The 15,527-nt window shown below is 48.6% G+C and overlaps 4 protein-coding genes and 1 non-coding gene across 5 annotated transcripts; all 5 read left to right on the forward strand.

Annotated features, from left to right (window-relative positions):
* The first annotated feature begins 2,629 nt into the window (after nucleotides 1-2,629).
* EV420DRAFT_810880 (uncharacterized protein) lies at nucleotides 2,630-3,663 on the forward strand. The gene is made up of 4 exons (XM_060483553.1): nucleotides 2,630-3,058; nucleotides 3,111-3,277; nucleotides 3,324-3,416; nucleotides 3,642-3,663. The coding sequence occupies exons 1-3, from the start codon at nucleotides 2,739-2,741 to the stop codon at nucleotides 3,335-3,337; spliced, it is 501 nt and encodes a 166-aa protein (XP_060336951.1). The 5' UTR covers nucleotides 2,630-2,738; the 3' UTR covers nucleotides 3,338-3,416; nucleotides 3,642-3,663.
* Nucleotides 3,664-8,758: 5,095 nt separating this feature from the next.
* Nucleotides 8,759-8,836, forward strand: EV420DRAFT_t62. Its single transcript has one exon. It is a non-coding gene; the product is annotated as a tRNA-Asp (tRNA).
* Nucleotides 8,837-9,571: 735 nt separating this feature from the next.
* On the forward strand, nucleotides 9,572-12,125 carry EV420DRAFT_1509966 (uncharacterized protein). The gene is made up of 4 exons (XM_060471487.1): nucleotides 9,572-10,168; nucleotides 10,218-10,972; nucleotides 11,027-11,815; nucleotides 11,879-12,125. The coding sequence occupies exons 1-4, from the start codon at nucleotides 9,628-9,630 to the stop codon at nucleotides 12,029-12,031; spliced, it is 2,238 nt and encodes a 745-aa protein (XP_060336952.1). The 5' UTR covers nucleotides 9,572-9,627; the 3' UTR covers nucleotides 12,032-12,125.
* Nucleotides 12,126-12,882: 757 nt separating this feature from the next.
* On the forward strand, nucleotides 12,883-13,668 carry EV420DRAFT_1509969 (ubiquitin-carboxy extension protein fusion). Its single transcript, XM_060471488.1, has 4 exons — nucleotides 12,883-13,078; nucleotides 13,132-13,242; nucleotides 13,301-13,453; nucleotides 13,510-13,668. Exons 1-4 carry the CDS (start codon nucleotides 12,975-12,977, stop codon nucleotides 13,526-13,528), a joined length of 387 nt encoding a protein of 128 aa, XP_060336953.1. The 5' UTR covers nucleotides 12,883-12,974; the 3' UTR covers nucleotides 13,529-13,668.
* Nucleotides 13,669-14,059: 391 nt separating this feature from the next.
* On the forward strand, nucleotides 14,060-15,224 carry EV420DRAFT_811017 (uncharacterized protein). Its single transcript, XM_060483554.1, has 2 exons — nucleotides 14,060-14,353; nucleotides 14,411-15,224. Exons 1-2 carry the CDS (start codon nucleotides 14,213-14,215, stop codon nucleotides 14,981-14,983), a joined length of 714 nt encoding a protein of 237 aa, XP_060336954.1. The 5' UTR covers nucleotides 14,060-14,212; the 3' UTR covers nucleotides 14,984-15,224.
* Nucleotides 15,225-15,527: the final 303 nt, after the last annotated feature.

Here is a 15,527-nt window from a genome sequence, read left to right on the forward strand (position 1 = left end):
TGTTTTTGTTATCTCCACTTGGGATTGGATAAACTGATCTTCGGTGTTTATATAGGCCGAGTGATTGGAAGAGTTATTTGGAGTTTGCGCAGAGTCAAGCTATGAGAACGGACATCTAGGTTTGGTTTTATTACGAACAACTTTTACTCTGTTGCCACGGGAGCGCGACATTGAATTGTTGGACGGTCTTGATTGATTGTATGAGTTGCAGTGTACTAATATTGTACTATTATTATAGACCTAGATTCATCACTGGGAGATACGTCCGGTCTGTAACAACGACGAGAGCTTTATTTGTCTATGACATATGAAGGCTCATCTTTACCGTCGCCAAAGCTATCTGATGCAGCAAAGTCTTACTCATTCAACCGACTCTTACCCGACCTGCTGGATCCTAAATTCCTTTGGAGCTGTCTTTGCGGGTTTCGGAGTACACAATGACTAGTCAGATCATAGAAGACGAAGAAGACCATAATATACGCAGCTAGGAGCGGTATGAACTATGATTGAGGATCCCGCTGATTGTTAGTATTCCTCGAATACGACTGATCTTTGCTGCTCATTCACTGCTCTGACCGGTGAACGCTTTCGCTTCTCATCCATAAAATCCACTACTGTTTGTTCTTTCGAGACCAGTATCAATCCCTCCAGTGCGGAATCAAGAATTGCACGGATGACACGGTCATGGTCATCTTTGGAGTTAATAGAGCAGAGCAAATGACCCATAGGATTTCCGAAAACTTGAAGTTCGTCATTCATTTACTGCCATTTCAATTTCTTTTGACTTGCGTAGAATTGGGGAGGACTATTACGTGAGAACATTAAGGTTAAGACTCAAACAGTCATTGAATGTGCGAGGGGAAAGGATGAAGAGCTTCATGTCAGACTGTAGGCGCGAATATCGGTGACACGGTTTGTTACCTGATGAATAAGACGACACCTCCTGCTGTCTATATGTGTAGCACTTGTAACTCACATGCTTTAAAGATGGATGTTTCCTCAAAGTCAAGGGGGTCAACGCATGGCAGAAGGGCAACAAAAGTTCTCAGTTTCTGGGGTACGTAAAGAGTGCCAAGATATTATCACTAGTAGCTCGATAAGAATAGGCTAGTTGTAATGTCCGGAAGCTATCCAGAATTCAGTGGGAAACTTCCCGCTTGGTGGGGTCGAATAGATTGTTACGAGAAACTGGGTCTTGTCTGGCGAAGAGGTCTGTTATTCCGGAACAGTGCGAATAGTAAAATTTCCCTCCTCAGTAGAGGGGCCCTGTGGCAAAAATGACTGAGAACTCTTTATAAACTTGGGGTAGTGAGTTCTCATCTTCTCCGTCAAAGGTCCCCATTAGATAGAGCCATGGTTAGCGATCGCTTTCGCCATCGGTGGAGGACATAGAATTCCTAGTCGTACTTTGCCACGCACAACGGTTTGTCTTGGAGCAGCGAGAAGAGCAGATACTCTCAACAATTTTTCGGCAGGCGGGAGTCATTTTGGCGGAGATAGATTGTAGCGCTGCCATGCACATTTGATGGAATAGATGGGTCAGAGATTCATGGACAGCAAAAATTTGGCCATGGCGTGGGGTGGTTTCTTGGGGGCTGGGTCATTCCTTGGAATGACGATCACAGAAAATGGCACGACGCTGCGAAGGAAATGGGACGTAGCCAAAAAGCTTTGGAGCCTCACCATAACTTATATGTCGCACAAAGCTGCCGCCCGAGAGAACAATAGACCAAGAAAAATGCCACAAATAAATGGACGTGAGCATCCCATTCACTTTGTAAAACGGAAAAAGTTGAATTGCAGTTCCATCTTTGTATGGTTCGTTGGGTTGTTCGGCACCAAGATCAAAGGTGCGCCGATCACGGTAAGTTCCGGAAGCGGTTTGTGATCTACACTCTTGTCCGTCGTGCCTTTGTTCAAAAACAATGCAAAGAGATGTGGCAGGACTTTCATTTCGGAATATAAGTCTGGATTTGGCGCCGGCATCTCACTTGCGCTCTGTCTCATGCTTCCTCGGTTCGGGAAATACGCTGCTTTCAAGCTCGACCTGTTGCTTCTCTCGAAGCACTTCATGATCCTGACGTAACTAAAGCATGCGAAGCTTTGGAGAGCGGTAAAGCTTATGTTTCCTGTGTAACTTATGTGTGTTCATTGCTTGTATGAAATCTTGCCTTTTGCTGAATACCGCTGTTCACTAGCTTCTGTCGTTTCCGCTGCCTGGCGTCGAATACATATACGGGAACATGATTTTGCTCGCAAGGGGTCTTCCCAATGATGTGGTAGATGCCTTTATAGCATCGGACATGTCGGTGCCCGTCCTGCCCAACACTTCTAACCCACTATCGCAACCTCCGCTACAGCCCACCACCCCTCTCCCTTGGCCCGACTGCTACCATCCCACTCAAGCAATGACGAGATGTCGAATGCGGAACGACGCCGTGATTGGTGGTGCCCGGCCGGATCCTAAATACCGATTGACTGGCTGGGATCAGATTCTCCTGGCAGACCTATTTCTCTGAGGACAGCGAACTTAGGGGGGGTCATAAACGAGAACAAGAACCCCCCGAAGCATCTACAGATGCTGCAGGTAATGATGTGTCTACCGATATGCCAGAAGAGTGTCCGAAAGCTTCTTCAATTACTCGCCCTCCTGAGCAGGATGCTGAGGGCCGGTACTGCCCTTCAGTCAATGGAGCTCAAAGTGGATACGCTCCATCCGTCAGCGTGGCCGGGAGTGGATGTTCAGATACCTCCAATCAAATTTTCGTTTCGGCCAGCGCAACAGCCGAAGCCCGGCCAACACCTGTTATCGCGTCCCCCTTCGCTCCTTCCTCGCTAAATGTTTTCCTTGTGTACCATGTTTGCGAGCAGACCTCTATGATGACGAAGAAGTGGCCTCGGTATCTCCTTCCGACCCAATCTGGTCGCACCCCATGTTCGGCAAACGACCGCTAGACACTATATCAGTAATCATTCTGTTAGATGATCTTGAGTCAATAAAGCTGGAAGATATCAATGATCCTTGGGCATCTTTCAAAGAACTGGAAGCTTTGAAAAGGTATGTACCTTCCTCCTCATCAAAAAGCCTCATTGATCGCTTGATTTCGTAGAAACGAGGAAGATTTCAAAGAAAGAATGAAGGCAAAAACCCAAGCCGCAATTGAACGTGCCCGCCAAAAAGACGAAGCGCTCCATGCTCGACTTCATTCGAAAATGCCGAAACGTGTCTCTACGCCAGAGGAGACAAGAGTACAACCCTTTGCTTCGGGTACAACAGGTATGTCAATATTGCGCAGTAAAAGATTTCTGAATCAAATATATAGTCTATATATTGTAGCCTCAAAATACAAGTTAGATACCACCTGATCGAAATGGACCTTGGAGGATTCTGAGCTACTGTACAGTAATCACGATAAGTACGTGTGAATATATCTGAAACCCTCATCTTGAGTACATAACCTCCTTTACTTGATCCTGCAATTGTGCGAGCAGCCACAGGCCGCTTTAATTTGCTTCCGGGCCGGGTCCCGGACAATACCGGAAGAATCGTAGCTCTCCTCGCTCCACCATGGCATTTTCTTCCCTTCACGCATTATCATAATTCTCGTGCTCTTCCGGACTGACTCGGGCTACTTTCATAGATTCGAAACAGGTATCGACGGGCCTGCGCTGCAATAGAGGCTTTCAGTGACTTTGCAGCGTCGCAAATGATTATTCTTCAACGACAAACATCCATTCTTGTCATATTGGAAAGCGAAGGACTCATATACTGAAGGTTGTTGTATCTCGGCTTTGAGCCAGTGCACGTTCCGGGGTCACTGCCCTGGTTCGGCAGATACCGCAGTCGGCTTACCTTTTATTCACTTTGTTCCTTTCTCCTTGCTCTGTCCACTTGGACACGGTGATCTGAGGAGTCGATAAACAAGCCCTGAGGGGACTACCCTACCCTTCTCTACCATGTTGCATCGGTTTGGAGAATATATTGACCTTGGTTCCCCCTGAAGATTCTAGACAATCCTGAGGTGACCGGAGCCTGTAGAGCTTTTGCCTCAAGGAGCAAGTATGCCGTCCGCTTCAGCTACGTAGGGCAAATGTCTTTAGGGGCATTCATATCGCTGACGACCGGTGTTTCCAGCTTCTCTCCGCCATCTGACCTCGCGTCGAGCGCATCTCCTGCTTTCACAAGGCCTGCCCTGTCAAAGTACTGAATACCTCGTCATGCCCGACATGTCGGCCGGGTGCCTACTATGCCTCTTCCATGGCCGAACTAATGCAGGCTGTCGCGATATGCCGCATTCGAAACGACGTCACTATCGGCGAGACCCTAAATACCAGTTGAATGGCCGAGAACATTTTCTCCTGAGCCAGGGCTCTGGCAGGGAGGACGATAGCCGCAGGGTAATCGAAAAGAGCCTTCATCTGTGCCTAACGCTGCTAGCGGCGATGTCCCCGACGATCAGATGGGCGAACCTCGAACCTTCGCTTCTGTTCAGTGCAACAACCCAGGACGGTTGATTGGAAAGTTAAGGTTAATGAAACCACCGAGAAAAGTCGATAGCATTAAAGTGGCCTTCGGTTCTGCTGTCGTTCCTTTGACGATTGCTTCCTCAAGCTCCTCGTGTCCTCTATTTATAAGTGGACTTGTATGATGACACCCAATGGTCACTCTGGACTCTCATCGATCAGAATGAACCCCCCCCTCCCTCCTCCTCAAACGCATGGAGTCAGGCACATAAATTAACGATCCATAGGACTTCACTCGCGGAAGTCAACGCGGTATAAGGTATGTCAGTCATTGGTCACCTATTTTGACCCGTTCGACTTCCGTAGAATCGAAGCAGGGCATCAGGAACGTGTCAAGGCAAAAGATCGAGCTGACATTGAACGGAGACGGAAAAGGACGAAGAACTCCACGCCCGACTCCGGCCACAAACGCCCAAGCATGACTCCCCGCCCGAGGTGGATGCGAGCTCGTCTGAGGCTTATCGCTTCTGTAAACTTCAAGGGTGCAGCGATTTAACGTGGATTCCGATCTTCGTAAGGTGAAGAAGTTGATAAATAGAGATAGGCCAAGTATCAGTATATTGGACCTCCCATTCTAATTAAACCATACGCTTCCTACCTATGAAGTTTCAACGGTTTTTTTTTTCATAGCTCTCGAGGTTCGCTGTAGGTGGCTCACCTGTGTATTCGATATAAGTGCTAAAAATTAAGTGTAGTAATTTGAACGCGAACGTCCGCTGCCGCTGTCAAATCGCTTGATGAGCTTCCGCAGTCTCAATTTCTCTTAATGTTCTGCACCAAACTAAGTTGGCGGGTTTTCGGCGTTCACTTACTTTGATGCTTATCTCCAGACTGGGCGTGCGCATCTTCCTGTTTGTATTGAACAGCAATCGTTCCTAATCTTTTCTAGAAAGGACGTCAAGGATACGCGGCCTCTGCACTAGCCGCTTTCCCCACTCCGGAAAATTAGACACGGTCTGGCTCAAAGTTCCCGTGGAGAGTCTGAAGCCTTTTCAGACCGTTATCATTCGACCTGGGCTCGGATAATGGTATGAGTCGAAGTTCGTGGTCTCGAAACTTTTAAGCGGGGGGATAAATGGGCGCAAGCTGACTCACACTCCCACTTGCTTCTTGTCGAACGGATATGCCAGTGGAACCGTCGAAAGGTTCAGGAAAAAGGCTCTACCTTAGGTTTGGGATCAATTGTCACGTCGGATTCACCCAAGTTTATGCCGTCAGCTTCCACAATGTGGCCTTGTGAGCGGTGTATTTCCACCGTCGTTTCTCCCTTTATGTTATTACCGTTGGTACTAGGAAGATTCTGTCCTTTGTCCAGATTGTACTCCGGAATATGATGCAGAGTCTTCTGACTGCGGTTCGTTAGATCTTACTTTGAGGGCGGGTCTACACATATGCCGCAAGGCTTGCTATCTGAACCTTCGTACCTTCCTATCAAGGGTCGCATATTGCAACGTACTTTTGCTCAGGTGGATAAGTCTACGATGGCGATGGCGACGGGAATGAGGCCGTTCCCTTACATTTATTCGCACAAACGGCATGCGTTAGTCCTTGCTTATGGTCAGGGTCGCTGTACATTCGGTAGGGGACAGCCTGAGGCGAAGAAAAAGGCAGGGCTTCATTTGTTCTCTGAAGTAATTCAATCTGACGATGTTTAGTGGAATAGAAGGGATGTCAACATGCACGAAGGCAGGTGGTGATTGAAAGACGCCTTGCCTCGACGGACCTGAACTGTAATCTCCCATCCTGAGGCTTCCGTTGTGATCGACCTTGAAAATTTTCTCTTCTTGACATTTGGTGATGATTCCTCAGACTTGGACTGAACACGCGACGTTTCAAACATTCTCAAGAGGAGAGATGATCTAATGTTTCTCTCTGATGAAATACGAGTTCCTACTGACACCGCTAGAGCCTTATCTCAAACAGTTTATAGGCAGTAACATAAATAAGAACTTCGCACCGCGTCAGACGGCGAGGTCGTGGCACTTACAGCCAGCTTCTTTCCTCCAAAGGAAACAAGCTAACAGCGTCCATCTTTGATACCGTCCTTCAAAAAATACAACACAAGACCTTCCTATATTTCGTGTTCCAAAATCCAGACTCCGCGAGCGAGGTTTCAATTCCCACAGGGCTCTGGAATCAGGTCGTGACATGCCCAGCCCAAGGGTGTGATCGCTCGTTGCAGAAGAAGGTTCTTACTATCATCCTCGAAAGGCAAGTTGCCAGAGGGCGGGTATAGACCTTTGATGCGCCGTCCGACGAGTTCCGAGGGCCGCTCCGGGGCGGTTATTTTTTTTCTGCATGTCGCCGTCTTTGTGTTTTATATTTTCACAAAATGATCACTGTTAGAGCGCGTGTGATCTGAGATGATCCCGATGAATTGCGCCACCATGGATGTATGCAAATGCTGGTCTAATTAAACATATATGTTCTCGCGGGCCACGCCTGTAGTTCTGGGATTCTCTTAGGCCTAGAATTGATTGGAGGGACCAATTAGAGCGAGGGAGACACCTAAATGCTATTAATATCGAACTAAAGCCTTCAAGGACTAGCTGCTATGTTGACGGGGGCGACTCCCCGCAATTGTATAGGGACGTTAAATAACTACGTAGAGCAACACTTTAGCGTTTCACACTCAACGTCGCTCGCAGGTCGCAGTGCTTTTAAATCATAGAAGACTGAATATGATCCTTGGATTGTATTCCTAGTGTGTTCCGGGATTCGAGTCCAGGCGAGTACAGATACCGGAATTGCTCCAGTTCCGAGGCGCGAACATCATCCTTCCCCTCATAGCGAAAGAATAGATATGGTGAAACAAGTAGCAGTAGGGGACAACGGCGCACCCATCAAGGACCCCAAGCCTAAGAATTCGGAAAGTGGAGTGGTACCCCAGAATGATCCCCGTCAAACCGACCTTCCCACAACCTCCACAATGTGGGAGTTGTACTTAGAGCAGCAAAGACGAAAAGACCACGACTATCGGAACACAAAGCCGCTGTAGATTTGTGTTACTGGCAGGAAGCAGGCTTCGCGGACTCACAAATAAATTCCAATGGCAATGATGATGGTGGGAGAGGACGTGCGAAATCGAAGACAGGCGGCTATCCGGAGGGGCGGGAGAGGAGGAAAGATTTCATTGTCCTTGTGACAAAGGAAACATCACATCCGTAGCGATAGAACACCTATGGGCTTGGTGTGTGATTGGATGGGTATCGGTGCACACGGGTCGCTGCTTCGAGAGGCTCCGCATGCAGAAGACAGAAGCGGTAGAAATACCAAACTTCTTCATCGCTATGAAGCTCGAGGATGACATCCATGATGATACAGTTGTTATTAGAGTTATATGAACGGGTTACTCCACGGAAATGACGAGCCGCTGTTCTTGAGAATACATGAGTGTGAGGAATGATAGTGGCTTGACGATGAGAAAAGTCATTACGAGAAATTTTCTGATAGCACATAAATCCGAGACCGTTCGAGGAGATAGCCGCCGTCGCCGGTATTACTCGTTGGACTACGGTGGGAGTGAGAAATGGAAGATGAGGGTGTCATCATCGCCGCCATGGCGGTCCATTTTCATTTCACTCGAGTCGCGACGTCCTCCTCCAACCTGTCTTGCAGGAGGATCGAGGTGAACTGACAATGCAGGTTCATTCATGTTGTTCCAGCTTTTTCGTATATTAATATTCATGTTACTCTTGTGTTCGCAGGACTCGTTGATCGGTATTTGCGACCCGATCGTCATAGTGGGCATCAATCAGAAATTCTGAGGTACCATAACTGGACCGTGCCAGGTTTGTGGAACAAAAATTATCCAAGGAGATACGGCCACGAAAAGAAGAGACGGAGACCACTTGAAGGCATACTCGCGGAGTCGAAATGTTAATGACCCCATGGGCCATGTCCCGGGTTAATGATCTAGGGATAAGTTACTAGTTCTGAAGTGACGTGGGGCTTTCCAAGTTTCGAATTTGTAGTCTACAATGTTTGGAAATACTTGTGCCGAAGATTTGTGGGCCGCGGGGGCGCTACCGGCGGGAAGTTCCAGGCCTAGGTTACCGCTGAGTATCCAGGGAGGATAAATTGGTGTGGGAACGGTTTCTTCCAGATGCGAGAAACGAAGAGGTTACGATTTTGTTGGGATTCGAATTAATGATGATGGTTTAGGGCGGTCAACGGCGTGCTACCAGGGAGTGAAAGCGAAAGGATTTATAATATAATAGTTGAGTAAAAGCTGTCTCTGATAGTATATCGGTTAGTACACGCGCCTGTCATCAGAACGCGCGAAAGCTGGGTTCGACTCCCAGTCAGAGAGTGTGTCGGCAGTCCACTCTTGTCATTTTGTCCTTTTTTTGAACCATTTCAATGATTCAAATATTCATCCGTCAAAGAACATTGAGTCTTGCGTCCGAACTTTTTGAAGTTTTTTGCCTTTCCTCCAGTTCAGTAGTCGGATCATACGTGTATTCTATGTTACAGGTATTAAAGGAATGGATGTCATCGTCTGCTCTCCGCTTCCTACTTACACCAATAGTAGGCGGCCAGTCTCATCCTTGTGCAGGGTCGATATGTCGAAGTCCTGAAAAGAGTCGGACATGACCGAAGGGCAGAAGAAGAGCGCCGCTGAGTATAGACTTGAGATCAGGTGGGAGAGATTTGGGACTTGTCACATCACAAAGGGGAAGGCCTGAGAGCTGATGGAAAGGTCGTGCGAGTTTGCAAGTCTGGGCAGCGCAAAGTCGCGGTGATACATACTTATGTAAATGGTGACAGATCAAGGCGGCGATCAAGAACAAAAGGAAAACTTCCGTTTTGGGGTGCTTCGGTGCATGGATATTTGCGAAAGTATGAAAAGCAGTGTGTATGAAGGTAAATTGCCGGGTAGCCGCGATTTTATCAGAAACTGGAAAAGAAAAGGGCTGGAAAAGGTATGGAAAAGAAGGAAAAATAGGACAAATATGGGGTGAACGATCGGGGATAAAACACGGCTATATCCGGGCATGATTCACTTTCTCTGAAGCATCGGAGATTAGTTTCCCACCTAGTTTATATAGACTACACTCGCGATGAATCCGACGTGCTGTTCGTCCTTGTCTGTCCTCTGCCATGCCCTCGCTCCTCTCCCTGCCCGTAGAGACAATCGACCTCATAGCGTTCTACGTCGCCTGTCCGACTCGAGACGGCCTTCCCAGCTCCCTGTTACCCTTCATTCTCACCTGCCGCGCCATTGGCAACTACCTCCATGAATCCCATGCCGTTTATCGCCAAATATTCATCTACAAGTACAGTTACGGTGCTGTCAGTCGCCGTGCATTCGAACTAACGTCGCGGGACTTGAAGCACCAGCTGTGCTGTTATCGCAAGACGCTTCGGTTCATTCTTGAGCGACGGGGACTGGATGGGGAGCACGAGCTGAGGAGCACGTATGACGTCGATGTTTCCGACGTTCTCTGGATCGTGTATTTTATGTGCCTCGACGACGACGGCTACAATCTGCGGCAGCTAACCGCGGTAGGCGCGTACGAGTGGATCCACGACTTCGTGACCCTGCGCCTATATGACGGAGCAAGCGATAACGGCGGCTGGCCGCTCGACAACTATGTGAATGCATTGGCATTATGGATCTTCTGGAGACTTTCCACAAAATGTACGTTGTCGTCCTGATGTGATGATCTCATGTTTGAACTTAACCGTAGTGTCGTTGCTTTCCGAAACAGACGAGATGTCCGAACATATCATTCAATTGATTCTACCTTTCGTTACGGTACCTTTTCGGTACGCCTCTGCCTTTGCACCGCCGAACCACTTTGTCCTACCCCTCCACTCCAAAGCCTATAACTTTTCCAGCACATCATCTCGAGTCCCTTCTCGCACACGGGCTCATTTCCTCTCTGTGACTACACCCCACGGCCCTTATCCAGTGTACCTTTCTCCTTCTCGTGTCTGGTCACAGGTTCATTTCTCACGGTGTATCAGTTTAACGTGTCCCCTTGTCACTACCGCTGCTAAACTCCTCTTCTTCTCACGCAGGGAGCTGTATCCATTTGGCATGAACTATAGCCTTCCTAGGAACAGGTCTGAGGCTATAGCCAGAGGCCTAGGCGGACAGATTACCCCGACGCAGGAGGACATCGAAGAGATGAATCTGCACCGTCTCGGCGGCCCTGACGGTAAGTATGGGGGCACGAAGCTTCCGACGGTCGCTCCAGATTCCTCGGATGAGGTGCCAGACATAAGCAAGGCCTACGATTCGGAGTGGTACAGACTTCGGCTCTGCACGGATGCGTGGGCTGATGATCTTGGTGACGATGATGAGACCTGGCGGCGAGCCAAGTTGGACAAACGGATGAGAGTCAAGACTGCGGCCCATGAGGTACGCGAGCTCAGATTTCGTCAAGCCGAGATGTACGTCTTGGGATCCCTCACCGGTTTGTGGGCCGGTCGTATGGCTGTAGGTTATTTCCCCAATTGCCTTAGATCATTCTCATTGAGTTCCCCGCTCCAGATACCTGGCGAACATCAACTATTGCAGCTCTTGATCGCGAACCAAAATATCGCCCAACAACCTCAAAACGACAACCCGGTACCGTTGCCCCAGGGGTTTAGCGAGGATTACCTCGGGCTCATAAGCGCGCCTGTATATATGCGCCTACGAGAGCACGTATCTTATGCGGGCGGAGACATCATTCCTATTAATGCAGAGGGACTTGTACCCTTGTGTTACGAGGACGCCGAGGAGGAAGAGGATAACATGGACGAGGACGACGCGGAGAGCCTTTATGATGTGGAAATGGCTAGTGAGAGCGAGCTGGAGGACGACGATATACCCGTGGACGAGGAGCAAGACCGACCCGAGATCGACGGGCAATATCTCCTTGACGAATTTGATCAAGGCATGCGTAACGCTTATTTCCCCGAAGGTGTCGCTTTCCAAGACACTGCTGACGGGAATGGTATACGGGTGACGGCTCGGGAGCAGGAATACGTGTACGAAAATTGGAATGGAAGCGAGTCGAAGACGAAGACAAAAGGGAGGTTTCATGACCGAGAGACATGCATGGGTTGTGCGATGCGGGAGAAGCAGGCGAGGAAACGGCGGGAAGCGGGTGCTGATGCGGCAGTAAACGATGAGGATGCGCCTCTGGATAATGTTCCTTTTCCGCCGTGCACCGGTGTACAGGATGTGATCATTACGGGAAAGACTGACGATAGGCATGGTCAAGCGTGGAATCATTACACGTATTATGGCCGGGTCAGGCGTTGGGATGGGATGATTGGCATTCTTAGGGTCGCGGTGGGTGCTTTGTTCTTCTCTTTTCCATTCTGTGGGTTCTCATACTGTGTGTTTCCTTCGCAGCGCGACCGTCGTTTGGGGAACTTGTTCTTCTATGGATACATTGTCGATGGGAAGAATTTTGTTGGGAATTGGAGGATAACGCATGAAGACCCCGGTATGCCAGCCTGGGAGGGTCCATTCACGCTCTCGAAGGTGACGGAGAACAACGCTTGATCATGATACTAACTGACTCTGCTTTTTTTGGTGATATCTTGGAAAATGTATGTACTCGCATGTATTTTGGACCGGACTGGAGGTTATATGGCATTACATCTAATTAATTTAATAGTCGCATTCTGTACAATACTTATCATTTCATACATATTTAATGAAGATCTAGGGACATAGATGAAGATATGAAGATATGAAGATCGCCAATCCCCCTCAGCGTTCGTATTCTTAGCGCCAGAGCGGCGACCTCATCGACGGCGAACACAACTCAATGTATTGTAAGATCTCTACCCTTTCTTCAACGGAGATATGATGCTGTGGCGGTGGCGCAGAATGGGAATCAAGCTCAGGCGAAAATGGAAGAGAGTTATGTATAGATTCATGAAAGTACGGGAGGAGAGCGGCGACGTCGTGTAAACGTATTCAAGACGTGAAACAGAGTGCAGGCAAGCTACCCACGTTTCCCGAAATCTCACTCAGTATGTATGGATGCCGAAATCGACCCGCCCGAATCCCGACCCTAGGCGTCGCTGAGCACGAAATCCTTTCGGCTAGGTTCGTATTCCTCAACTTCTAAAGGAGTTTTCGAGTATTGAATGGCCTAGTAAGAGTGGGTGATCCGGACATGGACGTAAACTGCATGCAGTGAGCGCCACATTGGACCTGCAGGGTTACGCGACAACATGAAAGCAAACGAACCCAGACAGAACTTTAAAGTAAAGTTTTAACCACTGTCAGTAATATTAACCCTGACGTCATCGTATCTCCACGTGATCTCCGGCCCTCAAGTCAGCCACCGTGACAGTGACAGTGACTCCACCAACGACAAACTGTACAGTTGGTCAGGTTTTTCCCAGGATAACCTTTAACCAGCACCGTGAGTGGGAGGCTCGCAAATTTCTATCTCGTCGTCCTGCCTGACTGGGGTCCTTTTCTATTCTTCTAGATGCAGATTTTCGTCAAGACCCTTACGGGTAAGACGATTACCCTCGAGGTTGAGTCTTCGGACACCATCGACAATGTCAAGGCCAAGATTCAGGACAAGGAAGGGTAAGAACTGCTGGATTGAGTGAGAAGGTTGTTAACTGATTTTTTGCTACTAGTATTCCTCCTGACCAGCAACGTCTCATCTTCGCCGGCAAGCAGCTCGAGGATGGCCGTACCTTGAGCGACTACAACATCCAGAAGGAATCGACTCTCCACTTGGTTCTCCGGTCCGTCTGTTCTTTCTGGCGTATATGTTTTGGTCTTACTGATAGCTATTTTGTGCAGTCTCCGTGGTGGAATCATCGAGCCCTCGCTCAAGGTATTGGCCTCAAAATACAACTGCGACAAGCAGATTTGCCGAAAGTGCTACGCACGGCTGCCCCCTCGTGCGACTAACTGCAGGAAGCGCTCCTGTGGCCACTCGTCGCAGCTCCGCCCGTGAGTTTCTCGATATTTTTCTTTGCTGTGAGGCTGATTGTATGCTGGGTGTTTAGCAAGAAGAAACTGAAGTAGTCCATTCACTTTGGGCGATTTTGTGTTGGAAAGATCAGAGCATGCAAGGGGTTGTTGGGAATATGCTTTCACAGAATTTATGCATATGCCGTTTGTATGCTAATGTCTTGTCGAACATGCGCGTTTATTTCCTGTCGTGAAAATGTGAAGATGAAGATGGACAGTTATCAGTAAGGAGCTGACTGCTAATCACGACATTGTCAGGGTTGGTTGAATATGGTACGTACTTTTGCTGTACAGTTCGACGTGTACTGATGTTTGCATGTTTCTTCAGTCCCTGCAAGTAAAGCTCAAGGCCATTCGTAACCAGTTAGATGAGAGAAGTAGAAGCGTCGCTTTTTGAAAGGACATGCTGTGCTCGAAGTCCTTCGAAGATAGCAATGTTCGAAGTATTTCAACATTGAAGGACCCTAGAGATAAGCACGCTGAGACGAAGTTAGATTAGAAGCAAAAGTACAGCTGAAATTGCTCTCTATTTCATGCGAGACGAACGAAAGGGAAAGGTCCCGTGCCAGTGGCGGTGGCCGAAACTTCTTTCTTCCGTACTCCCACCACGTTTTCTTGACGTCGCTACGTTCTTCGTACCCTTTGTTTTTGGTCATTTACGACAACAATGACATCTGTGGCTCTTTCTTTTCTCTATATATCGGTCGGGCGAGAACCTCGTCAACACCGTCTGTCACCATGAATCCTTGCATGGGCGAATACGTGGTCATTCAAATCGATCCTTTTACCTCGCTCGAGTCGTCGTCGCTGTACGATCCAGAGGTAATCCGAGCATGCCAGGCGATGAGGAACAAGAAATATGTAGCCTGTCTTACCTGGGTGCGTGTTCATTTAACTGATCTATTCACGACGTTTCCTGACAGACAGCCGTCGTAGGCGCTTCCATCAACGAGCAAATACCTATCTGGGACCGTCTGCTTCGTCTCTCAAGGCCTCACCTCGGGAAATCCCATCGAGGATGTTACCCCGGCAATGAGCTTGCCCATTCTACCGAACACGTTTCATCCCGAGTCTCGCGAGCCGCTCGATCCCAAGGAGCCGCTGCCATGGCCAGATCTGTACCAGCAGACGCAGGCGGTGGCGAAGATTCGCTTCCGAAATGTCCCTGCAGATGGAAAGCAATCGCCGCATGCTTTGAGCATTAGCGAACGGTACGAACTTTTGCTAGGCCAGGAGGTGGACGAGTGCAGGAGAGAGGATCTGGTACGAGCGCGTCAAAAAGCTGAAGCTGTTGATTGTGAGAGCGCGACGTCGTCTTCATGTACGGCTCTTGCGAGCAGCGACGCCGGATGGAGCGTGGATGAGACGGTGTGCACGGACTCTGTCGCGGGGCATGGTTCTCTAACCGAGATTGTTCCTGTGGTCGAGATGTCGATCGATCTGGAATCAGTGGACGTGGTCAATGATCCTTGGGAGTTTTTCGAGGAGGTGCAAGCTCTGGAGAGGTGAGCATAATCTGCTGAGAAAGTTTCCATATCTGATGATTTTTTACAGGCTTGTATATGACCACAAGAAACGACACAGACTAGCTATAGAGAAGGCTATAAAACTTGATAGCGAGCTCGCGGAACGGATAATACTGAAGCACCGCGCCTCGTCGCTTGAAAAAGGTCTGTGTCTTGTTCATTCTTCGATTCTCTTCTAATACCTCGATTCAGACAACTCTCTTCGCTTCAAGCAAGTCGTACGCTCTTGTCGGAAAAAATTACACGCCCTCGCTTCCTTCCACGCCTCAGAATCCAGAAAAGGGCTTAGTCTGCCTATAGAATCTCCAAAAGGACCATTGGACGGTGTACATTCTTGTTGGCTATGATCTATTCAATGTTGCATAGTCAAACTGAATACGATGAGGAATTTGGCAGTTCTTTTTCGGTTCGATGACTTTGGCCTGGCAACCTGCCCCTGAAATCCTTACGACTTGAGGACAGTTGATGCTTACCTTGGTTAGGCCCTGGGGCGCTCTGTACCCTCTTGCTGCGACGGAGATTTCTTC

This window comes from Desarmillaria tabescens (genome assembly GCF_030435595.1).
Source record: "Desarmillaria tabescens strain CCBAS 213 chromosome Unknown EV420scaffold_4, whole genome shotgun sequence".
In the NCBI taxonomy this organism is placed as follows: Eukaryota; Fungi; Basidiomycota; class Agaricomycetes; order Agaricales; family Physalacriaceae; genus Desarmillaria; species Desarmillaria tabescens.

Excerpts from the sequence above, each read along its gene's own strand:
- EV420DRAFT_810880 (XM_060483553.1), top strand. The coding sequence starts at position 2,739 with ATGTTCAGATACCTCCAATCAAATTTTCGTTTCGGCCAGCGCAACAGC. Across the intron at positions 3,059-3,110 it reads GAACTGGAAGCTTTGAAAAG|AAACGAGGAAGATTTCAAAG; the intron begins GTATGTACCTTC and ends TTGATTTCGTAG.
- EV420DRAFT_1509966 (XM_060471487.1), top strand. The coding sequence starts at position 9,628 with ATGCCCTCGCTCCTCTCCCTGCCCGTAGAGACAATCGACCTCATAGCG. Across the intron at positions 10,169-10,217 it reads CTGGAGACTTTCCACAAAAT|TGTCGTTGCTTTCCGAAACA; the intron begins GTACGTTGTCGT and ends ACTTAACCGTAG. Across the intron at positions 11,816-11,878 it reads TTGGCATTCTTAGGGTCGCG|CGCGACCGTCGTTTGGGGAA; the intron begins GTGGGTGCTTTG and ends TTTCCTTCGCAG.
- EV420DRAFT_1509969 (XM_060471488.1), top strand. The coding sequence starts at position 12,975 with ATGCAGATTTTCGTCAAGACCCTTACGGGTAAGACGATTACCCTCGAG. Across the intron at positions 13,079-13,131 it reads AAGATTCAGGACAAGGAAGG|TATTCCTCCTGACCAGCAAC; the intron begins GTAAGAACTGCT and ends TTTTGCTACTAG. Across the intron at positions 13,243-13,300 it reads ACTCTCCACTTGGTTCTCCG|TCTCCGTGGTGGAATCATCG; the intron begins GTCCGTCTGTTC and ends TATTTTGTGCAG.
- EV420DRAFT_811017 (XM_060483554.1), top strand. The coding sequence starts at position 14,213 with ATGAATCCTTGCATGGGCGAATACGTGGTCATTCAAATCGATCCTTTT. Across the intron at positions 14,354-14,410 it reads ATGTAGCCTGTCTTACCTGG|GCGCTTCCATCAACGAGCAA; the intron begins GTGCGTGTTCAT and ends CAGCCGTCGTAG.